Genomic DNA, 24,552 nt, shown 5'->3' with positions numbered 1-24,552 from the left:
TAAGTTTATACGGAATTAATTAATTTATTTTATGACTTGTAACACTTTCATATTGTATCTAAATCTTGATGTTTTTTTGTGTTTTAAAACTATTTCATCAAATAATGTGTGAATATATTTGTAGCGATTTGCGAGAGTGGAGACAGTTCTGGTGCATCAACACCAGGTTCTGAGAAGGAAGTGGTGATACCGTCGGGTGGTGCACTGACCACTCACCCAGTCAGGGCTGGGGTCATGGACTTCCTCAAGGTCATCGTCTTGGACTCCTTGTCCCTGACTGTTACTGGAAAATCTTCGCCGGTATGTCATCATAATGTTTTATATACTAATTTAAAATTTTACTATTGGATAAGGTCGTTATGAACTAATTTTCTCATATGAAAATTAATATTGGCCTAACATGCAGTTAAATATAAGGTACGGTTGCTACGAAGTGAAACATGTGTAAGATTTTGCTGCACAAATTATATTATCCATATAGAAAATATCACATCATGTGAACAATAACTGTGATGCAATCTTTAATTTAAATAAATATTAAATTAAAACTTAATTTTTTAGCACTTCTTTATAGTTTTGTTGCAGCTTTATACTTTGTGTTAATAGATGTACAACAAAATACTAATATTTGACTTTTTATTTTATGTTGTGAAATAAGCATGTTATTAATAATTGCGTTATAATTGACAAAATTATATTAACACTTTCCATTTAAGATTTTTTCGTATGTGTTCACTACACGTCAGTCAGTAGCACTGAATGTGTTAAAATCCAAACTCAAAGTGGACTAAGCGAGAACAATACGTAATTGTCGTTTTCTAGAGCGCTTCGAGCGCGGCCGCTGACGCCGCGACCTCGTCAATGTTTTGTGCGCCTTGTAGCCCGTGTTCAGCTCCGCCAAGATCATTTTTTTATTGCGTAAATATGCGGAAATTCACTTTTACTATCACATGTAAAGCTTATGCATCAATTACATGTTATAACCTAAATTCGACCGAAAATACAAAATACTGGATATTGTTACCCATCAAGATTGACCATGCTGAAATAATAAATCTAAATATGCATACCGTCTTTCTTAAATCTTAACCAAAATGTATTAATCTGTCAGTCTCTTCAAGGAGGACGAGAGGTATAATATTTTTTACACGTGATTAGGCAGCAGAAAACTCCAGATAAAAAAAAAATAGATAAAGTCACTACAAAACTGATCAATGAATGTTTGATTTATTAAACATCAAAACAGTTCAATTCATTCATTCAGTTCATTCAATTAATCTACAATATTAATTTTGTATTCGAGTTGTCGAAATTAGGTGTATATTATACATTCATTAAATATCACCCGCTAATTAACTTCTAAATGCTGAATCCGCTTCGTGTCTGAATAAAAACACATTTTATGTCTAAATGTCTTACTAAATAATGCTTATTACTAATCTATAATTTCTTTAAATTATTTTTAACTATATTTTTAATGTGTATATTATATTTTAATTGATTTTTAATTTAGTTTTTACTACAAAACTTTGATATAAAATATATTGTTCCATGTAATTGTGACTAACGACACGCAGCGCTGAAAGAATCAACTAACATTAGAAATCAGTTACTTTTTATCATATCATTTTAAAGCCATTTATATTTTAGGTGATCGATTTAGTGCTAGATGCATCACCACCGAATTCTACAAGCCAACAACAAGTTGAATACCAAACAGAAGTGTTGACGACTGTAATGGAAAATCTTCTGAACACGGAACTCTTTGGTACTGAGTCTAATATCTCCAATGTGTGCTACCTCGCCGCGAGACTGGTCGACAAATTGTGGCAGGGACAACTCTCTAGAGATCCACATGAAGTAAGTACACTGATTAATATAAAGCCAAAATATCTGAAAGCTACAATACTTTCCGCTGCCAAAACACCTATACGAATTTATTTTCACCTCTAGAATTTTTCTTTGAAAAAAAAAAAGAACATTTTTGATTTTGTGCTTCACCAGAATGGACCCCTTAGTCGGATAAGTCTATTTGTTCTTGCTGGCTTTTGATTATTTTTTTTTTCTAGGTGTTCGACTTTATAGTGAAGCTTGTGACCCAGGCCAAGAAGAAGTCATCAGTGATATCATTGGAGGGTCTGCACCACTGCCTCAACCGCACCATACTGTATCTGCTGTCTCGATCCACTGACTCCATAGCGGACCAAATGTCTGTGCTTGAAGCATTACATAAATTAACTACTAATAGGTAAACATGTTGAATTTGTCTAGATCGTATTAAATTTTGACAGCAAAACGTGACAATAACGTACCACTGTCAACCAATATTGACAGTACCATTTTGGATAACACAGGTTACTAATATTCGGTGCGGGGAACCACGAGTTGGAGTTCATCGGGTGCCTGACGTACTGCCTGCTGCAGCTGAGCGCCAACATGAAGATAGCTCTGGACGCTCACATGCGCACCACCTGGCATGTCAACCCCAGCGGTGACCTCGAGTCACGTGATGACAGGCTCACCACGCACCAAGGTGTGTCATCTTTGATGTAACTACACTCGTTAATAATATGTTCTAAATTCTTATAGAAGCTATAATTTTATTTTGATAACATATTTTCAAAGACTGACACTAAACTTTTGGTAGGAAATGTTATGAAATTATAATTGTACCTTAGTATGACTTGTCTGGCAATTATTTGTTTATTTTACTCTTTCTTTTGGTCTACAATCTGTTACAATTTTTATTTTTATTATGAAACAATTGAGTAACTAAAACATACAAGTAAAATATATAGTTATTTGATAATAGGTTTTATTTATTTTTATTGTCAGAAGTGGGAAATTATTTCTATTACATGTGGATACATGATGAATCTTTACTAGGTCGTAACTTAATGGCGGGTGCGGCGCGGCGCGTGTGGGAGGAGCTGTACGCGTGCAAGAAGCCCGCCATCGAGGAAGTGTTCAAGGTGACGCTGAGCGCGCCCGTTGGCAACGCGCGCGCGCCCGACCTGCCCGCCGCGCGCGACCAGCTCGCCGACGCCGCGCACCGGCTGTGGCTCAACTACATCGACACTGAACGCAAGGTGAACATTATATACTTACCACATGGTAACACTTTATAGAGCAGTTTATATCTAGCCGATATTCCTTTGTCTAGTTTTCCAGAAAATTTTTAGAATATTCCAAGTTTTTATCCAGTTCGTAGAGTTATATTTTTTACATCTCAATATAAATGTTGCTTTTTTACCGAAAACAAAAAAAAAAATACCTTTTTCTGTTTAATTTATCTTATTATTCTTCTTTACAGGCAGTATACAGAGTGCCATGGGAGCTTCATAACCAAATCCAGTCGAAGATTCAGAAGGTGACTGGCGGGCTGACGCGGTTGGCCTCGCGCACCAAGGTCAAGAAGGAGGAGTCGGCCAAACAACGTGCGCACCTGCCGCGCGAGCACGCGTTAGCTTACATGCAGGACCATGTGCAGTTAGTCAGGTGTGTGTGGACATTCAACAGATGATAGAAAGATATACATCAGGCGCTTACCAACCTCAGCCTGCTGGCTGAGGACATTTGTATTAACGAGATAAATACTGTAATGGTGCATTTATTAAGTGACCGTTTTTTTGTACTATTTATTAGCTTATTTTATTTTATAAGCTCGGAAAGTATCGTCGACATTCGAACTAAAGAAGAAATGAAATTCATACCTCCATTTCGAATCCTTAATGTAACTTAAAAATTATATTAACGAATGTAATGCAAGTGTCGTGTATTTATAGGCAAGCGTGGTGCGTGCAGCTTCAGACGGCGGCGAACACGAGCGCGCACACGACGCGTTATGTGCAGGCGGAGTGGGCGGGGGCGTGGCGCGAACTGACACGCGAGCGCGGTCTGTGGGGCCCGCCGCGTGCCTCCCCCCTTGATAAGTGGGCCCTCGACAGCACCGAGGGGCCCTGCCGCATGCGCAAGATGCTGCGTCGCAATCACCACTTCTACCTGCACTACCCCTACCGCCCGCATCTCCAGCATCCGGACAACGTACGTCACACCTTAATATATCCGATCTATAATCAAACAAGTATATCTAAAACGTTGAGAGGCGCTACTATCGCGGTTGTTTCTGTCAGAATATATAAAACCTACTTAGACATAGACTACAAAGAGACATGGCATTTTTAACGTTGATAGAGGGGCGCTACTGTGCTGTCTTATTTAAATTTGACTTATGTCAACTGGTTCAGAAAGCTTTGTCGGTGTATACTTATGTTTTTTACAATAAAGGTAATTTAATTTACAGAAACAACTGAAGTACAAAGTAGCACAAAGTCTAGACAGCAAGGAGTACTACAGAGTGTACCAGCAATGGCGCACAGCGGGCAACAGCCTGGGAGAAACTGACTGCATAGAAACGTCAGACATTGATATGTACAAAGAAGAAATAACCAAGTGAGTTCACTTTCTATTTCATAATTTCCCCTAAAATACTAAAATTGTTTATTCTTTTTGTTTTAGCTGAACATTCCGTTCCTGTCCATTTTAAATAGCAAAAAGAATAGAAAAATTAAATTTGCTAGCCGTTTTGAACATTTCAATTCATGAGAATTATTTAGCAGTATATTCAATTAGCTGTCGCCCGCGACTCCGTCCGCGCGAAATTAAAAAATAAAGTAATAAATAGCCTATGTGTTCTTCCAGAGTATCCCTTTAGCCGTTCCGGAGATACCTTCATACATCCATCCATCCATCCATCTAAACATTCGCATTTATTATATTATTGAGATATAGTAAGATTGTTGATATTTTCAGTAATAGAGACACATCTTTGGATGTGACCAACGAAGAAGGTTCACCTACAGACCTGGTCAGCAGCGGCGTGGTCAGCCGCGGCAGTAATAATACGTCTGGTGAAGGTATATTTATTTACATCAAATGTTTTGTCCGCGAACGAATAAGAAAACACGAAGTTTTCAATATAATATCAAATTAATCCATAAAAGTAATAAAAGTAGATAATAGTAAAAATGTATAATTTTTCAGGGAATGAGGATGGCCCAGATGTTGAAGACGAGGATGAACAACAATCACCACCACCTGACAATCAAACTCTTCTACGGTTATTGGAGCATCACGAAAAGGTATATTAACTTGTAACTAGACAACTACACTAATAAGTAATATAACCACTTACAGATAGAATCAAAGGAGATATAATTTTTTCATTAAAACAATTCTATTCACAAACTTAAGACCTTCTTAAACAGATCTTTCCTTTCGAAAAGCTAATGAACTAGAAGTAATTTATTGTCAATATTACAGATCTCACACATGTTCCGCTGTGCTCGGATACAAGGTTTGGATACCACTGAAGGGTTATTACTGTTCGGTCGCGAGCACTGCTACGTCATCGACGGCTTTACCCTGCTCAAGAACAGAGAAATCCGGGACTTGGACAGCTGCCCTGATGACTATGAACCTATCCTTCCCAGCCAGGGTATACAGAGGAGCAATCAGAGACAATGTTCCAAGTTCTTGTATGAAGACATCAGGTAACTATTTCAAATTTTGGGTAACTTTTAAACCATTATACGACTAGAAAGTGATAATATAATTTATTTAATTCAGGGAAGTACACAAGAGACGATATCTGTTGCAACCAATTGCACTGGAAGTATTCTCAAGTGACGGACGAAACTATTTGCTAGCATTTCCAAGAAAAGTACGGAATAAGGTAAATCTCCATTATTATAAAATATTTGAGCGTCGGTGACTTAGGGGTTAAGCATTTGACTTGCAATCTACAGGTCCTGGATTCGAATCACGCCATATACCAATGTATTTTTCGATTTACATATGTACATTTATCCGACGTTCTTACGACGAAGGAATACATCGTGATGCACCTGCACATATCTGAGAAGAAATTCAATGATATGTGTGAAGTCAACCCGCACTGGGCCAGTGTGGTTGACTATTGCCTAGTCACCCCTTACTTGGGGTAGGCTCCGAGTCCCTCAGTGGGGACGTATAGTGAGCTGATGATGATGAAAAATATTTCCTAGTTATTTGCCTTTTACACCATAGGACAGGTTAATCAGACTTTCTCCTCTATTCGGGGGCACAGCTGCGTACCCTGATCAACACAGTACTTTGTAATCTAGTCATGGATTTTGCATAATTTAATTTCCTTAGTGTATATAGAAAGTAAGCAATAAGTATATGAGATGTGTTATGTTGCAGGTGTACAGCAGGTTCACAGCGCTGGCGACTGGCATGGCGGACAGTGCTGCGGGCTCGGTGGCGGGACAGAAGCGCGGAGTGGCAGTGGAGCAACCTGCCGGACTGCTCGCCTCACTCATTGGTGACACCTCTGTCACACAGCGCTGGCTGGTAACATGCAATTACAATATTGCTTATATTTTGTACTCAAGTAAGCCTTTATTTATATACACCTATAGGAGCAGTAAATTGATGCCATATTAATTTTCAACACCAAGCAAGAAAATCAAACCATTTTTTTACTGAAATAGATTATTATCTTAAATAAAAATAAAACAATTATAAGTATATAAGAATATTTTCAGCTTCCAGTTTCTTTGTCAGGTTGTCCTTCGACATAGGCCTCCACTGGATTCCTCCACACTTCCCTGTCCCGGGCTAATCTTCTCCACCCCTTGGGTAGATCATCTTCCCATCTCTTTATTTGACGTCATCTTTGTCTTTTCCCATCTCTGGGGTACTATTCCATGACTTCTCATGTCCATTTATCCTTATTTGTCCTCATTATGTGTTCTGACCAATTCTATTTCAGTTTTTTGATTTTTTTAGAGACGTCGCTTACTTTTGTTTTCTTCCTGGTTTTTGAAGTAGTCCATCGATCTCGTAGCTTTATCTTTAGCATGCTTCTATAAGTAAATACTCGTCGATTAATTAAAATGGGGGTATTTTTATTGAAAGTATTCGTAAGCATTTTTAAAACATATATTATAAAGAAAGTAATGAAACAAGTTTGTGAATGTAATGTTTTTTACAGAGAGGAGAAATTTCCAACTTCCAATACTTGATGCACCTGAACACGTTAGCTGGAAGGTCGTATAATGACCTGATGCAGTATCCCGTTTTCCCCTGGATCCTGGCTGACTACGACTCGCTCGAGCTGGACCTCACCGACCCTGCGACCTTCCGCGACCTCACCAAACCCATGGGCGCTCAGAGTTCTGACAGATTAGAACAGTTTAGAAAAAGATACAAGGTCAGTTTTTGATAAGTTCACTTTTTTACCAGATTGTAGACGCCCATATATGTTTAGATCAGCGCGACGCGATTAAACAGCGCGCATTATTTTTTGACCTCTGAACACGAAAGTTCACGAAGTTTCTCAAGACCCAGTGTTCATAATTATGAATACAAGCATCTCCAAGTTATGAAAATATAATACGTCATGTATTATAAACTAGCTGTCGCCCGCGACTCCGTCCCCGCGGAATTGAAACAACACTTTATTGCCTATGTGTTCTTCCAGACAATGCTCTACATCTATGCCAAATTTCATTAAGATCCGTTGAGCCGTTCCGGAGATACTTTCGAACAAACATCCATACAAACATTCGCATTTATATGAGTAAGATGTAATTGTGTGTTAGGAATGGGACGACCCTCACGGCGAGACGCCGCCGTATCACTACGGCACACATTATTCCTCCGCCATGATCGTGTGCTCGTACCTCGTGCGCATGGAGCCCTTCACCCAGCACTTCCTGCGTCTGCAGGGAGGACACTTTGACCTTGCTGACAGGTATGTCTTAGACCCTTTACGAACTATTATACATGAAGTTTTCACTTTCTCTTGTTCCCAGACAGTGTGGTGACGTTATGATATTTAAATGTTATTATTCCTTTTTCAGAATGTTTCATTCTATAAAAGAAGCGTGGAACTCAGCGTCCCGGCACAACATGGCTGACGTCAAGGAACTAATACCGGAATTTTTCTACTTGCCAGAGTTTTTACTCAACTCGAATAACTTCGATTTAGGTAGCTAACGTTATTATTATCAAATTAAGTATAAGCTTTTGATTTCTGCAATAAAATTGCATTTTATAAGTTTTCTCGAATTTCTAAAATGTCATCATATCAAGAAGTTAGGATCAATCTTACTAATATTATAAATACGAATGTTTAGATGGATGGATGGATGTTTGTTTGAAGGTATCTCTGGAACAGCTTAATGGATCTTGATGAAGCTTGGCACAGATTTAGAACGTAGTCTGGAAGAACACATAGGCTACTCATTATTTTCTTTTAAAACAGCTAGTGTTAAAATAATACTTAACATTTACGAATTATTAGAAGCGAAGAAAATTTACTTTTAATGGAAATTCTTAATGTCTGCTTGTCCATTGGGTTACTGACTTGAGTTGATATTTGTATCCAGGCTGCAAGCAGTCAGGAGTGGCGCTGGGTGACGTGGTGCTGCCGGCGTGGGCACGAGGAGACCCCCGCGAGTTCATCCGCCTGCACCGCGCTGCGCTCGAGTGCGACTATGTGTCACATCGTCTGCACCACTGGATAGACCTCGTCTTCGGATACAAGCAGCAGGGACAGCCTGCGGTTGATGCCTGCAACGTCTTCCATCATCTCTTCTATGAGGGAAATGTTGATATATACAAGTAAGAATCTACCGAAAATAAATACAATCTTATCATTCCCAAGAATATATTAATGTAATGTTTTTGATCACATTTTCAGTATCGACGATCCGTTAAAAAAGAACGCTACGATTGGCTTCATCAATAACTTTGGCCAAATACCGAAGCAATTGTTCAAGAAAGCTCATCCTAGTAAGAAAATGTCCCAACGAAGTTCTACAATACTGGATCCTAACAATATTATACCATCACAAGGTATAACACCGCCGGAGAAACTATTCTTCCATAACTTGGAGAACCTAAGGCCATCATTGCAACCCGTGAAAGGTATTACAAATAATGTAGATTTGCGACTTATTTTACACATCAATTTATTAAATAGTATTTTTTTTAAAATCTTAAGTTTACAACTAACTTTGATAACTAAATGATTATTTTAAATGAACCTATTTTAAATCTAGGTGAACTGTTGCTGTTAATATATATGTATATATTATAAAATAGCTTACATTGTTTTATATTATTTTAGTTTAATAGTTGCGGTATTTGTTTGCTCATCTCAGATATAAAATTGCTATAAGTGAAAACTTGTTATTGGCTTTCAGTCATCCATTTTAGAGTTATTTAGATTAATATAGCTGTAAGTTTTCCATGTAATAAATAAATAAATAAATAAAATACGTTGAACAATATTTTAGTAAAAGGAAGTGACAATTTCAAAAGCTTTAAAAAATATTGTTAATATAAATATTGTTTTGTAGAGGTGAAAGGTCCCGTGGGTCAAATTTTGTACACGGACAAGGCGATCCTGGCAGTGGAGCAGAACAAGGTGCTGATGCCGCCCGCGTACAACAAGTACGTGGCGTGGGGGTTCGCGGACCACTCCTTGCGTATTGGTAACTACGACAGTGAGCGCGCCGTCTTTGTCAGTGAGGCGGCCGCACACGCCTGCGGAGAGCTCGTAGCCTGCGTCTGCCCCTCCGACAAGACGATCGTCACTGCTGGCACCAGCACGGTCAGTATACACAAGCTTTTATTAATAAATAAGCAATAGTGGCTAAAAAATATTCCTAGTTTACATTATGCCAGTACAGTAGGACAGTACCGCTCAAAATCAACGCTGGCATAATAAAACACTTTCTGGCCCCATTGAACAGTCCACGCCAAGCCAGCGCTACTGTCATACTATACTGGCTTAATATAAACCTTGCATTTATTTTTCTATGATCATCAAACTTTGACTAATCATGTCACTTGTGACATTCCGGAAATTATACTTAGCTCTTGAAAATAATTCAAGCCGTTTAGTTCACAGGAGGTTAACAAATCATTTTGACTAACGAAAAACATTTGAAAAATTCTAAGTCTGAGAACAAAATAACTAGATGCAGGGATAGTCCGTCATTTTTTTTATAAGAGAAGGTGGCAAACGAGCGGCGAAACACCGGTTATGACATTGTGTTCAGGTGGTGACAGTGTGGCAGTACTGGGCGCGGCGGCGGCGGCTGGCGGTGAAGGTGTGCCTGTACGGACACTCGGAGGCGGTGACGTGTCTGGCGGCGAGCGCGGCCTACAACCTGGTGGTGAGCGGCAGTCGCGACGGACACGCCATCGTGTGGGATGTGGAGCGCGGCTCCTTCGTGCGTCAGCTGCTGCCCCCCCACCTCGCCGGGCCCCCACCACCTGTCTCTGCGCTCGCTATTGATGATCTCACCGTTAGTAGTCACATACTTGTACGAGGGGAGGTCCAAAAGTTCGCGGAATGAAAGGGTTGTCAATGAAATATAACAATAAATTTATTTTTCCTTTTCAATATAATCACCCTTAAGTCTAATACATTTATTCGATCTATGAATTAATTTTTCTAAACCATCGAAAAAATATTTTTTGTCTTTGGCCTCAAAATGGGCCGAAATTGCCTCCTTCACTTCATTATCGTCGGAAAATTTCCTTCCCCTTAGCTCTTTTTTTAAATTTGGAAATAAATAAAAATCGCTAGGAGCCAGGTCTGGACTGTAGGGTGGGTGAACAAGTGGTTCGAACCCATGTGTGTGCAGAGCAGCCATGGCAACTCGGCTCTTGTGAACCGGCGCGTTGTCTTGCAAAAGCAACACACCCTTGGCCAATTTTCCTCGACGTTTTTCTTTAATTGACTCCTTTAACTTTTCTAATATGAGTGCGTAGTATTCTCCGGTTATAGTGGTACCTTTTTCTTTATAATCAATGAGTAATATTCCCTTACAATCCCAAAAAACAGTGGCCATCAACTTTCCCGCCGATTCTGACACCTTGAATTTTTTGGGAGGTGGTGTACCCTTTTTGTGCCATTGCATGGACTCCTGTTTGGACTCAGGTTCAAAGTGATGAACCCATGTTTCATCTCCAGTAACAATCCGCTCCAAAATCTGCACGGGCTCGTCTCCACACAACTCCAAAAAGTGCTTAGACGCGTCGACGCGCTGCTGTTTTTGAAGCGGCGTGAGCATTCTCGGCACCCATCTTGCACTGACTTTTGTCATGCCCAGGTGGTCGTGCAGGATACGCAAAATAGTTGTATCTGATACTCCAACAAATGCAGATAATTGTTTCTTCTTCAAACGTGTGTCTTCGAGTACAAGTTTTTCGACTTTTTCGACGATGTCTGATGTGGTGGCGTCAGCTGGCCGCCCAGAGCGAGAGTCGTCTTCAATTGAATCTCGACCATGTTTAAAAAGACCATGCCACTTATAAACCATTGTTTTACCAGGGCACTGATCTCCATAAACGGCTTCCATTTCATTTAAAATGGTTTGAACGTTTTTTCCTTGCTTGGTAAGGAATTTTATCACAGCGCGATGTTCAATTTTCTCCATAGTTGCAGTTTGCTTCCGGATTGACTTGTTCAGCAGGCGAGTACTCGTAAACGAATGGCACTATAGGGTTGAAATGTTATATATATACTAATTATGAGTGCCCAATTAGTATGACACTAAGCGAGCTACCCTATCCCCACTCCATCCCCTCCATTCCGCGAACTTTTGGACCTCCCCTCGTAGCTGCGGTCACAACAGTGAACAAACTTTTAACAATAAGTCACAGAAGACAGGCATGATATAACGTATTTTATGTTTCTGAGTCAATTATTAGAAATACATGACTATGTCATAATTGAAATATAATAATTCACTATTTAATAATCGTCTAAAAATTTATTTACCACAATGATAAAAGATTTTTTTTGTTTTTTTTTTCTGGATTATTTATGTATGGTGTTCACCGTCAGGGCGACATAGCGACGTGTAGTGGCAGTTGGCTGCACGCGTGGTCTATCAACGGTCAGCTGCTGGGCGCGGCGGACGGCGGCGCCGGCCAGCAGCTGCTGTGCGCAGCCTTCAGTCAGGCGCGAGAGTGGGACCCGCTCAACGTCATCATCACTGGCTCTACTGATGGCGTAGTTAGGGTGCGTATACATTCAAGCACACAAGCTCTTATTCTATACTTATTATGATAATTAACTAATTCCATTAAAATTTTGTTCCTTCAGATGTTTTCAATTGACTACGTAGCGGAGACACTAGAAGAAGAAACTCAGAGTCAGGATGTCAGTATCGAACCAATCACTAATTCAATGGAAAGTGAATTGAAAGCGAGACCAGCTGTACCCGCACAGGACAGTGAGTGTGTGACCACGACGGAGAGTGAAGTTAAATCGGATGCGGAAGACCAGGTCGATGAGGCGGCGGCCATCAAACGAGTTGAGGAGTTGGTTAAACAGATGAGCCTATCACAGGAGCCTGAAGGTAATTTACTTTCCTACGCAGAGTTCTTCAATGGTTATTAAACATCCGCTTTGAGTTGATTTCTCATTCTAGTTAAAATCCTGTTTATTTAAATTGTAGGAAACCTCACAAAGTCTGGGTCAGAGAGTTCCTTATCTGACGCGTGTGAGACGACCAGTGCCAAAGAATCCGCGCGCCGACACGACGAGAAGGACACCTGCAGCGATAACGACGAACCCTACAGAGAGAAACAGGTCGTGTACAGCGACGACATCGCACGACACTACGACAACGATAAGGACGGAGATAGCGAGGCCCATGGGGTTGAAAAAGAAGGAGATACTGGAACCCACGAGGGTAATGACGAAGATAGCGGAATCGAAAGAATCGACAAGGAGGAAGATATCGGGTCCCAAGAGGAGGACAGGGACGCAGATGTCGAAAATGTGACACATAGAAGCAAGCTGCAGAAGCAAGGCCACGTCGTGCTCAGGCGGAAGTCGAAAGCCAACCCATTGTACAGGAAAAGTATGTAAACATTCTTATTGCAAGTCAAAATGTAATTTTCATTTAAAAATATTGTGGCATGTATTATGTCTCGCTACCAACTCGGCCTGTATAAAAATTGGTGACGTATGTGTTACAGGCGGTGGTAGTATCGGGGAGTCTAGCGAGTCGGGGTCGCAGGAGGCGGGCGGGAGCGCCGGCGGGGGCAGGGACTCGTGCGAGGGCGCGGGCGATGGACTGCGCACCAGCAAGTCCGACACCAGCCTCAGCGACTCCTTCGTCATGCTCTCTGCACCGCCCTCTCCCTCGCCCAAACCTGCGCGACCTTCACACACCGCCACGTCTGCAGGTCAGTCAAGAGTAAATATTAAATGGAATGTTCTTCGCGTGGATCCGACTAGAAGGACCATTGGATGACTTGTCTGGTGTGTGCAGAAGTGTCAGGAGATGGCGCGGGCGCGGTGCGATGGCGACGGCGGCTGGTGTTGCGCGGCAAGCTGACCATGCACACTGCGTACGAGCGTCGTGACAACGCCAGCCCCGCCGCAGTCACTGCGGTCGCCGCCGCGCGTAGCGGACGCGGACTCGCCGTAGGGGACGCGCGTGGACGGGTATCATATTTTTTCTATATTCTGACTTTATTGTTATAAAGCTTGTTCTTGTTGCTTGTTGTTATAAAGTTACTATGTAATTCGTCAATTAGATCTTCCGGTGGTCGGCGCCGGACATGTCGAGCGCGGCGGGAGCTAAGGGCGGGCCGGCCGACCATTGGATACGCGACGACACCGCACCATTCTGTACCCAGTGCCAGGTAACAATTGCATTCATATTTCTTCAAATGAAATTCTGACTACTTGTATTCTGTGAGAGTGAATTGATAATGATGAATTAGTTAACTGTGACATACCAATATATCGCTGTTCCGCTGCATGTTTTCAGGTTCGATTCACGGCCCTAGAGCGCCGGCACCACTGCAGGGAGTGCGGCGCAGTGTTCTGCGGCCGCTGCACGCGATACGAGGCGCCCGTGCGTCGTTTGCGTGCGCTGCGACCTGTACGCGTCTGTCAGCGTTGCCATGACAATATACATGGCAAGAAGGAGTAGACAACCATACGTGAACAGTCAACACATCCTGACCTCGCCGCGTTTGCTCCGCCCCTCTCCCCCCGCCCAATTCCGATACGGCCCCGCCCCTCGTCGCTACCAATCTTTGAGGAATTGAATGCTTCTCTACGCCAAGCGTAAGTAAAAAAAAAATGTTAAAATGTATTGACATTTAAGATTTCCAATTATACTAATGTTAATGACATTTTTAAGTTTCTAGTGTTTGTCAACGCTGATGTGATACAAATATTATGACGGTCAATCTTAGCTTTTGTTTTGTAAAAACTAGAATATTGTAGATTTTTCAATGTTTTAATAAAAGTTCTGCCAATCACTTATAACAGTGAAATTATGAAAGAAAGTGACAATTCATTTCTCATTAATTTTGTCAGAGAATCTCTATGAAGAATACCTGATTTCAAACTAGGTAGCAAAATCATATAAATGTTAATAAAAGATTTCAATGAGTATATTTATAAAAAAGTATACCTAAAATATAATCCTGAATAAATAATTTAAATGCACCAAAAAATTTCGAAAGACAAGTAAAATAAGATTCAAAGATAATCTTAAATGATAAAATTTTAATTATACGATTTTAGTAAAAGACATATTGAAAAGCACATAATAAATATATAAGTATTAAATGTATGAATTTCTGTGTGTTTGTGTTTTCTCGCTGTTGTTGCAAATTATAATTATGTAGATATGTTCCAAATAATTCACATGTATTTATCACAATCAAGTATTAACTATATTTTGTTAGATTTAAAACCTAATTTAATAAATCAAATTTAACCTACAAAATGCATTTTATGAAATCAGCCATTTTGTTTGAGTTTGTTGATGTTTTATAATACATATTTACTTATAATTGTATTTATAGGTTGCTTGTTTTATGAAAAAAAAAATGAAATTTTTTCTACTTTAGATTTTTGTTCATTTTATATTATTTATAATGAAATTACGTTTAAAAATAAATGACACAACAATAATAGTCACACAAATGTATTAATGTAAACAGCATTTTTATTGCAGCTTTATTATTTAATATTTGATAATAAATTTATTATCTGTTTTGCTATACCATATTTTATACGTAATTTTTTTTACCTATTCTTTTCGTAATGGGTTTCTAAATAAAAAATATTTTTCATTCTTAATCAGTATTAATATTGTAAGAAAAAAAGTATAGATAAAGAAAATAATCATAGATCTCATTGCATCAAAATTTTATTATAGTAGTAGCGTGTAAACGTGGGCTTCCATCGCCGAATCACAATCTCATTGTTCTTGATAAAAGTAATATAAAAAAAATTATGCCGGCAGTGGAAACTCACGTTAATTTGTATTTTGTTGCTATTTTTTTCTATTAAATAAATGTAATACGTGTAAAGTAAATTTGGTGAATCTTGAATATTTTGTAGGTTAATAAAAATAAAGAAGAAATATTTTTATTTACGACACTAGTCATATTCTTGAATTTAAATATTATTGTTGAAAATATTAATTTCTTTAAAAATTCCTCGCATACGTCAATTAGTTATCTGAAAGTTGTATTCGAACTAATTTATTAATTTATTTAATTTCATTATAATTTTGCATTTTAGCTCACATTCCTAGTCCCAGCTGCGTCTAAACGCAGACTGCAAAGATAATCTGAAGTATAGGAAACATTATTTATATTTAAGTCTGGTTTACAACTGGCATAATGTAAACACTAACTGGCGCCAGTGAGACAAAACAGTCCATTCCAGGCCAGCGCTACTGTCCTACTGTACTGGTATAATGTAAACCAGGCATTACTTAGTAAAATAACCATTTATGAAATTAAAAATCTGTACAGTAAACATTGGTTACTAATTTATGAAGCACATATATATTAAAATATATTTGAAATAATTACAAAAAAATGCATAATAATTTTTTTTTTATTATTTTGTTGCTGCTAATGATGTGTAAAAAATACCACAAAATTATATGTAATCATCTTATTTAAAGGCAGGACCGTATTTTAAAAATTTTCATGCAATTGTAAACTAAAATCAGCTTTGTTAAGATGTTTTCTCGTAGCGGTCACTTCTGTATGCTTTAACCGTGAGCTTCCACTGCAGAGACACGAATACAAAAATATCTATCTCATTTTATGTTTCTTTAATGGAAACTTACGGTTAGAATAAATAATTCGATGTGCTCCGGAACCGTAGTGGGCCTAGCTCGAATATTTGTGACAATCATCATATCGTCATAGAAAAAGCCTCTTTCGGATGTACACCAAAAATCTTATACTTATTTTGTCATAATTGAAGATGACACGAATGAGATTGGAAGGATATTCGTGCTAGGCTCTCTATATAAGATTAACAGACAATATATATGTTGTTTAGGTAGTACGTAGGCACTGAAGTTTATGCAGTTGGTTATATTCATGTAAAAATATAATCAAATAAATTGGAGCAACAAATAAATGTTGTTTTATTTCGGGTACGATTCCTAATAAAAACGTAATCCTAATTTACCTATACTTATTTTCTTGCGAAAATCTTACGCTGTAACACCTGGACGTAAATATTTCTCTATCTCTATTTATCCAAAGGGAATTGGAAAGACAGAAAATATTTTTTTACACATACATCTAACAGCAAAACAGAATATAAAATATGGCACAAAATAAATTTAAGGATGTTTGCAATAAAACCAACAAAGAATTTCAACTAAACATAATATTTATTATTCTCGGTAATATTTGAACTCTCGTTATCTAAAATATCTACATGTCCTGATTATTTACACGTTTCAATTTAATTTAGACAATAATACAATAAATTGTAGAATATACAAAATAACATACAACAATCGTTCGAGTTAACGAGAATTTTATATATTAAGTACAACACGTCCAGTTATAATTTAGAAACAGGATATATTACATAGTATATATAATCACAAACTAAGTGCTTACGAAGTTATTTTACGTGCCATTTATTAAGGCGAAATTTTCAAAATTACAATTAGTGCTTTATATATTTGTGTGCTTGAACATTTACAATAGAAATATTGCTTTAATAAAGCTTTATAATTTAATATGTAGTTTCCATAAGTAGAAAAAATAGTTTTTAAACATCTGTAAAGCAGGTTAATGGGGACTTTGTAAAATATTTTTCATTAGTTATAATTAAATTTTAAGTACTATTTACGTAAGTACAATTATGAGTAATGGCGATGAACAACGACGCCAAGGTTTGGAATGTATAAAAAATATAACAAACATTGTGCAAGTGTTGGATTAATAGTCATAAAGAAATTATGTATTCGCAATTAACTTCTTGATTTTTACTCCAAATAGACAAAGTTTTTATTATAATCTATAGACAGATATAGAAAACTTAATAACATAGTAATGTCATCTAAAAATCGCTTTGTGTTCATAAATTAGTTTTAGATTGATTCTAATCCTGAAGTTAACTGCAAGCACAATTTAGGTAAACTAAAACTCAGGTTATATTGACCTAAAGATTTTAAAATCAAAATAATACGAAATGTTTTCACAATAACAGAGTGAAAATAACAAAAAAGTTGTCGATGAATAATTTTAAGGAAAAACAAAAAAAAAAGATTGTACTATTACAATGTCCTTAAATACCTGCTTAAAATGAATGTAGTCTAATAAAAAAAAATTACAAACAAAACAGATTCACAAACAGTGTAAAGTTAAAAAAATATCCTACAAATTTACAATTATATACAAAAAAAAAGAAGTAAAAAAAAGTATATCCAAAACCCTATTATACAAAAACCTTATATCGTTTACTTAAATACTGCATTGTTTTGTTTGTTTGTTTGTATGTCGCGGTCTACGTCTGCTCTAATACTGTCCGTGGACGAATAACATAGAGTTAGTCTTAAATTACGTATTCATATAGACAGGACACTGTGCAGAGCAAAAGCAGTGCAATATCTGAATATATTAATTATATCTACTAAAATAACGATTACTCATTCTCTTAAGTAAATATAATTTTTTTGATTCAGTTATAGGAATATAATTTTTAAATCGTCATCGAGTAATTCTATAGTCTACTAAAGTTTATTAAAGACAATGTTTTTAGTCACTCTGAATAACCGTAGGTCTCCACTGCCGAATGTGTCATCCTCGTTAAAAAACTGATTTCTCACAAGTGTTTTGACAGTGAAAACTCAGGATAAATGATTGTTAGAAAAAATAATTCTTCTCTCTCTCCCACTCTCTCTCTCTTGGTATATAATCCAACTAAAAAGTCTTCGTTGAATTTGACACATTCATAGACAAAATATGTTGTCAAAATTGTTGACAGTTTAAGTTATAGAAAATAGATTAGGAAAATATTTTTTTTTTTATAAACAATCACAGGTCAAAACTACGAAAATCTTAAAGCAATAATGATGCATAAATGCGCTAACTATCATGAAGTTAAGTATTACTTTATAAGTACTTTGAAGTTAAGATACGAAGCAACAGAATATTAAATTGGTAATCGCTTCTGTGACTTTGACAATGTGACAATCTAAAACCCGGTTTTATTTTTTTATTTTCTGCTTTGACGTCAGATATCTAGTCATATGGACGGTATGGTCAATGTTTTCCAATAATTCCATGCAATGTTAATTACAAGTTTTATAGATTTATTATTTACTAAATGTCTGTTAACTTTTATTTATTTAGAATAATAAAAAATACTAAAGAAGTTTTCATTGATTTAAGTAGAAATATTAAGTAAAGAATTGATCAAGTCTTTATTTTACGTCAAGTAAATTGCCGCAAAATTTATAAGTAATTTGTTCCTATTAAATAAACTGATTTGGTAATCCATTCACATTATATAAAAGACTCTCAAGAGGAACTGATTATAAACTAAATTATAAAAAAGTATTTACAAAATTCTTTACTCTCCAAATAAAATCGTTCATCAAATCATTCGTCGTTCAGGAACTGTATCTAATTGCGTTGCTTTGTCCATTTATATTTTGGCCTTAATAAGTCTCTTGACTTTTCAATCCTTAACATTGTAATACATTTGAACAAGAAATCCGTTTATAGATGGCGTTTTTATTTCTTGGTAAAGACCCTTTGTGACTGAGTTAGCTGATACTGTCGCTTAAAAGAGTATTAATTATACGAAAGTTAACAATTCTCAATCGGTAATATTAGACATTCGAAATCGAGCTCATCTACGAAAGCCGTATTATCTGCTATCGGGTGTTTACTTTAGTCATATAATTTAGTGTGCTAACAACATTAAATACGAGGCTCAAGATGTTATACGTAGTTTAGAGCGGCGCGGGCGTGAGGAAGGGGTTGGTGCTGGCGAGGGGGCGGGGCGCGCAGTCTGGGGGCGGGGCCGCGGGGGCGGGGGCGGGGGCGGGGGGCGCGGTTTGGGCGACGCGGCCGAGCCATGCGTCGGGGTGAGGCAAACCGCGCGCCGCCACTGGCTCCTCCGCCAGCGCGCGCAGCTCCAGCGACAGCTGCTGGCACATCGCCGCCACCGGGTCCGCGCCGCACGACAACTCCTCCAATTTCTCCTAAATATACAAGAATATTCATAAACGAAAGTAATAATAAGTGCAGAATTTTGCACAATCGACGATTCGACTTAAAGTAGTGTATACGTACGTCTAGTGGCGTGACGTCAGGTTTGTGGGCGGGTATGGCGGGTAGGGCGGGCAGGGCGGGCGCGGGGCTGGGGGCGGGCAGGGCGGAGGGCGGGGAGCCCAGCCCCATGCGCTGCCGCTCCAGGTTCGACGGCAGCTCACTGATGCGCAGCGACATCTGACGCTTGAAAGGAGAACTGAAACGACATGAAAACATGTTAAATTTTTAAAATTGCATGGTTTGTCCAAGTCCGTTTTTTTTTTCGAGGGGGAAATCTTCAAAAGATACCCTGCCTTCTGGGGGAAAGGCAGAGTTATGTGAGATTTGACTCACTAAAACCCCCTCGGTGGCCATCCTCAAGTGCAACTGGTGAGAGTCCCGGGATCTCCAGAAGAACGCACCGGGACTTGTCAAAGTTCTAGTCCAACTCTAATGCCCCACCTGTTGTTGAGGTGCGCGAAGCCGCGGAAGGAGCCCTGTCGCTCGAGCAGATGAGGCGCGGCGTGCGGCCGCTCCACTGCGAAGGGGTTGTGTGGTCGCGCGCCCACCCCACCCCCCGAGTTCACCACGCCCCCGCCCACGCCCACGCCTGGCGTCACTGACGGCGTGTCCGCTTCCGACGCGCGACGTGTTATACCTGTCAATGTTAAGTCATAAAAATAAGTTTTTATTCCTTATTTTTGCTTTTATAAGCTAGTCTGTTGTGTGACACAATATTTATTTCACATTTACTGTAGGAGTCTTTAATTCGTCACTAAAATGTTTTTAGCCTATATTAAATTAGTCTTTGATTAGATGAATTAGAGAATTAATTTTGTTAGAGACTGACCGGATTTGCGGAAGGAGCCCTGCCTGGTGAAGGCGTGGCTGGCGGCGTCGATACTCATGGAGACGGCGCACTCCTTGTCGCGCCGCTGCTTGCGCTCGAGGCAGGCGGCGAACGCGCAGCCCACCGCGTGCGACAGCCGCTCGCCACTGTCGCGCGCCGCCAGGAACCCGTGACACATCCAACGGCGTGTAGTGCCGTCGCGGCAGATGTAGCTGCACACAACAAAACGTAACATATTTAGTCACAGATATGACTTTATTTTGTAAGGAAAAAACTTTAACAAAAAATTGGCGTGACATACTTAGGACATAAAAGCGCGATAAAAAGACGAGTAGAAAAACATTTAAAAGGAACATCGTGAAAACAAGATTTTATATAAATTTAAATGTTATTTTATTGTTGATAATTAAGTTTTAACTTCTTACAACATCACAATAAATTTATATTTAATCGTTAAATGGACAAGGAGTAATTAGTAATTCAAGCCTTACAGGGAACATTACATTGGATAAGTTAATCTATGGATTACACAAGGTTTAGTAAATTTAAAGCCGTCTAAGCAGCTGACGTCTACGAAGGATCATATTACGTGTAAGTTATACGTATGAGATTAGGAATAATATCCTAAAATAGACGCTGTTTTTTACAAGATACAAAGAAAGCAATGTACTTTTTAAAGTATTCATTTCTGATAAGTTACATTGCATATTTTAATTATCCCAATCAATCTAATAACCGTCTTTTTATATAAAGTCAACGGTCATCATAATTTATTATATAAGAAAATGCATTAGCATCATATCTGAACAGGTACTCCCACATTAGAGGGCTTCCGCGAACCATTCGCCGCCGTCGTATCTCAAGTTACACAACGCACGCCGCCATCTTTGTTTTGAGACGACCCAATACCAAGAACTTAATCAAAATAATCTTACAATGTTAACATACTTTCTCTTAAATTCATTTTAACTTGGCTGTAAAATATTTTGAGTGAAAGAAAGCTGCAAATGTGGTAATTGAATAAGCCGTTTTTATCTCAAAGACTTAAATGCTATCTTTACTGTCTACTGCATCTATTTGACCTTCCGCCTTTGCATTATATTTGCAATTCATTCCTCTATTGAATAAAAAGGCTAATAACTTGTTTATAACATTTTCTATAATTATTTATAACGATGTTGTAAACAAACTAAGTTTACACCTTAGAAGCATTGGTTTGTATCAACACTTCAATAAATCAAAAGTTTCAACACAACCACTAGTAGGGCGCTGCGTTAGTTCTAAGCCGTGCAATTACTTCATTACGAGGAAACAACAAGCAATCAACGAGATACGTTTATTTTCGTTGGAAAGAAGAATTGTGTGCGGTGTACGAAACAAAATCTTTCCACAGTTATTTGTTCAGCTTTGAGTGGCCACAGACGGTGCTCGTACACAATATGATGAAACTTTATCCCATACAATTTTATGATGCATTATTTAACTTTTCTACTTTTATATTAATTGTATTCAGAAATAAAACATAAATTTCTGATGATATTAAAAAAATACAATATATGTTATTAAGTACGTAGTTTTAATTTTTTTTATATTACACCAATTTAAGTAAACATGTATAGTTGTTTAGTGTTTATCTTCAATAGTATAAATAACATCGTGGGATATTTTAGTGCCATACATACGAACAAACATAAAAACACTTTACTTCGTAGTGTAGTATTCGGAATGAGGCCATAGGAAGGTTGGACTGTCAGGGACATCGACTGTACTCAACCCACTTGAAATCGATAAGAAACAAATTTGCACAAATATTTCGCTTCGGTATGTAAACGACTTTTCGCAATGCTTTAGCTCTATGTACTGTGTTATAATGTCGCATAAAAACGCTTAGTGATCAATCAAATTTTTTGTCAATTTTGTGTTTCTCAGCTTTATTTAAATTTAGCTCAATAAAATTAAGTTAATAATAAGTTTTTAAGTGCTTGAATACGTGAGTAAGAAATTTTTCATTTTTTTTTCTTTAAAAGCCGGCACCAATTACATTTTTGATTTGTTAGTTTGCCTGGCGATGGATACAATGCGGTGATTAGGATAGCTCACCTAAATCCCCTTTCATGATTTCTGTCGGGCGCACAAAACGACACCTTTTCGATGGTCTGGTCGACGATAAGTCCCTTGGTCTCCTCTTCGACGACGCGCAGTCCATCGCCACTCACATGCAGAACGGCGCGGATGGGTCGCCGACGAGAGTTCTGCAATACAAAAACAAAATCATAATTTCCCTCTCAATTTGTCGAGACGGATCTTCATCCCATCTAGAAATTATAAAGTCATTTTTTTTATATATTAAAAATTTTATGTCACCTGAAAAATAATCTAATATATAAAATTCTCGAGTCACAGTTTTCGTTGCCATACTCCTCCGAAACGGCTTGACCGCTTCTCATGAAATTTTGTGAGCATATTGAGTAGGTCTGAGAATCGGCCAACATCTATTTTTCATACCCCCCCCCCCATTTTTTAACTGCGCGCGGACGGAGTCGCGGGCGACAGCTAGTATTTTTTATATATTTAGCAAATACAAAGTATTAAGTAGTCTTTATGGCAACCCTGGGTTATACTTAAACTAGTTTAGACAAGTATTAAATTTAAGTAAAACTGGGCCGAGACATTTCGTGACAGCCGACACTTGGCACTCATCCTCCATTTATCACGAAAGGAATTCGCAGCTCTTGTACAAATGTGGTTTATTATCATTATAGAGCTATATACACAATAGTTATAGAGCTATATATACAATAGTCGCAAAATATTCGCACTAATATAACGAATATGTCACATTAATAAAGCATTGCTTTTAGTTTATGATACCATTCTTAATTAGTCATGTCAATTTGCACATTTTTTTAATAATTAACGCTTTATATTTTTTTTTGTTACCAATAACTAGCTTTTACCCGCGACTCCGTCCGCGCGGAATAAAAAATAGAAAACGGGGTAAAAATTATCCTATGTCCGTTTCCTGGTTCTAAGCTACCTGCCCACCAATTTTCAGTCAAATCGATTCAGCCGTTCTTGAGTTATAGTGTAACTAACACGACTTTCTTTTATATATATAGATGTTGAAGAATGATTTAAGGAAATGAGAAGGGAAATTTACTTTGTAAATGTGCCTTAAGAATAATAGCTATGACCCCATAAAATCCTGACTTTTCAGATAAATGAGATTTTTGCTTTCATTGGTATCTGAACTAGTGTTAATCAATAAAATCGATTTGTCAATCCATCCTTTTCTAAACACCATTTTACACAAATATCACAAATTAGATCGGAAGTTAATTATGCATAGACAATTAAATCCCGCTAAATCAGTCCGATAGCAGGTGAAAGCCGAATAAAGTCAAACAATAGAGATACGAGAATGGCGCAGCGAACAAAGAAATTAAAAAAAATAGTATGACCTTACAGCATTTCGCTGGCACCCTAGGGTACAGTAATGCAAATTGCTCTCACGCTCAAAAATAAAAAAAAACAAATAAGTTCTCATAACTGCGGTTGCCATGCGTTCACATCTTCCCGGATATGATTTTAAAGGCATCACCGACTAGGACTGCATCCGTTGTTTTTACATATTTCGGTGCAGATGTTCAAATAAAAAGTAAATTAAGTAAAGTAAATAAAAGCAAACACATTTCGTAGTTTTCGTATACAAACTAACCATGTGACCTTTTATTTAGTATATTTTTGTAACAATTGCTACGTAGTAGTAGTACAAACCGAAAAGGTTTGTTTAGTTTAGTTGTTAGTCAGAGTTTTTGACGACGTTTTTGAACATTGGTTTGTATGCACTTACTCTGAGTACTTTAATGGCCTCTTCGCAGACCTGCATGCCACGCGACTCAAACACCTCGACGCAGCCGAGGTACTTGACGGGGAAAGTGCAGGTGCCGGCGCGCACGGCTGCTTCATCCGCGTGCCACTGGTGCGGGCGTGCCGACTCCGGCGGGGTGCCTTTGCGCCGCCGGAACGACTCGCGAAACGACCGCCTCAGCCGCTCCATGCCGGCGCGCGGCGGC

At 38.2% G+C, this 24,552-nt stretch overlaps 2 protein-coding genes across 2 annotated transcripts in view; one reads left to right on the top strand and one right to left on the bottom strand.

Annotated features, from left to right (window-relative positions):
- The window catches only part of LOC106714712 (WD repeat and FYVE domain-containing protein 3), a 28,239-nt gene extending 14,108 nt beyond the window's left edge, over positions 1-14,131 (top strand). The window contains exons 28-55 of the mRNA XM_045678794.1: positions 125-300; positions 823-918; positions 1,651-1,860; positions 2,070-2,248; positions 2,355-2,533; positions 2,887-3,089; positions 3,314-3,498; positions 3,786-4,044; positions 4,304-4,452; positions 4,813-4,916; positions 5,044-5,141; positions 5,323-5,552; positions 5,629-5,734; positions 6,244-6,393; positions 7,037-7,255; positions 7,647-7,798; positions 7,908-8,035; positions 8,436-8,670; positions 8,750-8,976; positions 9,411-9,664; positions 10,116-10,364; positions 11,912-12,088; positions 12,173-12,428; positions 12,528-12,935; positions 13,054-13,263; positions 13,353-13,525; positions 13,618-13,725; positions 13,854-14,131. Coding sequence (XP_045534750.1) covers positions 125-300; positions 823-918; positions 1,651-1,860; positions 2,070-2,248; positions 2,355-2,533; positions 2,887-3,089; positions 3,314-3,498; positions 3,786-4,044; positions 4,304-4,452; positions 4,813-4,916; positions 5,044-5,141; positions 5,323-5,552; positions 5,629-5,734; positions 6,244-6,393; positions 7,037-7,255; positions 7,647-7,798; positions 7,908-8,035; positions 8,436-8,670; positions 8,750-8,976; positions 9,411-9,664; positions 10,116-10,364; positions 11,912-12,088; positions 12,173-12,428; positions 12,528-12,935; positions 13,054-13,263; positions 13,353-13,525; positions 13,618-13,725; positions 13,854-14,018 — 5,285 coding nt within the window. The 3' untranslated portion in view covers positions 14,019-14,131. The remainder of the gene's footprint in view (positions 1-124; positions 301-822; positions 919-1,650; positions 1,861-2,069; positions 2,249-2,354; positions 2,534-2,886; positions 3,090-3,313; positions 3,499-3,785; positions 4,045-4,303; positions 4,453-4,812; positions 4,917-5,043; positions 5,142-5,322; positions 5,553-5,628; positions 5,735-6,243; positions 6,394-7,036; positions 7,256-7,646; positions 7,799-7,907; positions 8,036-8,435; positions 8,671-8,749; positions 8,977-9,410; positions 9,665-10,115; positions 10,365-11,911; positions 12,089-12,172; positions 12,429-12,527; positions 12,936-13,053; positions 13,264-13,352; positions 13,526-13,617; positions 13,726-13,853) is intronic.
- Positions 14,132-19,325: 5,194 nt separating this feature from the next.
- On the bottom strand, positions 19,326-24,551 carry LOC106714713 (protein numb). Its single transcript, XM_045678633.1, has 6 exons — positions 24,330-24,551; positions 22,577-22,728; positions 20,477-20,688; positions 20,089-20,284; positions 19,669-19,843; positions 19,326-19,565 (listed from the first exon to the last, which is right to left on the bottom strand). Exons 1-6 carry the CDS (start codon positions 24,534-24,536, stop codon positions 19,326-19,328), a joined length of 1,182 nt encoding a protein of 393 aa, XP_045534589.1. The 5' UTR covers positions 24,537-24,551.
- Position 24,552: the final 1 nt, after the last annotated feature.

This window comes from Papilio machaon, chromosome 7, assembly GCF_912999745.1.
Source record: "Papilio machaon chromosome 7, ilPapMach1.1, whole genome shotgun sequence".
Classification (NCBI taxonomy): domain Eukaryota; kingdom Metazoa; phylum Arthropoda; class Insecta; order Lepidoptera; family Papilionidae; genus Papilio; species Papilio machaon.
The sequence above is the reverse complement of the archived record's forward strand: the minus strand, read 5'-3'. Positions and strand labels throughout refer to the sequence as shown.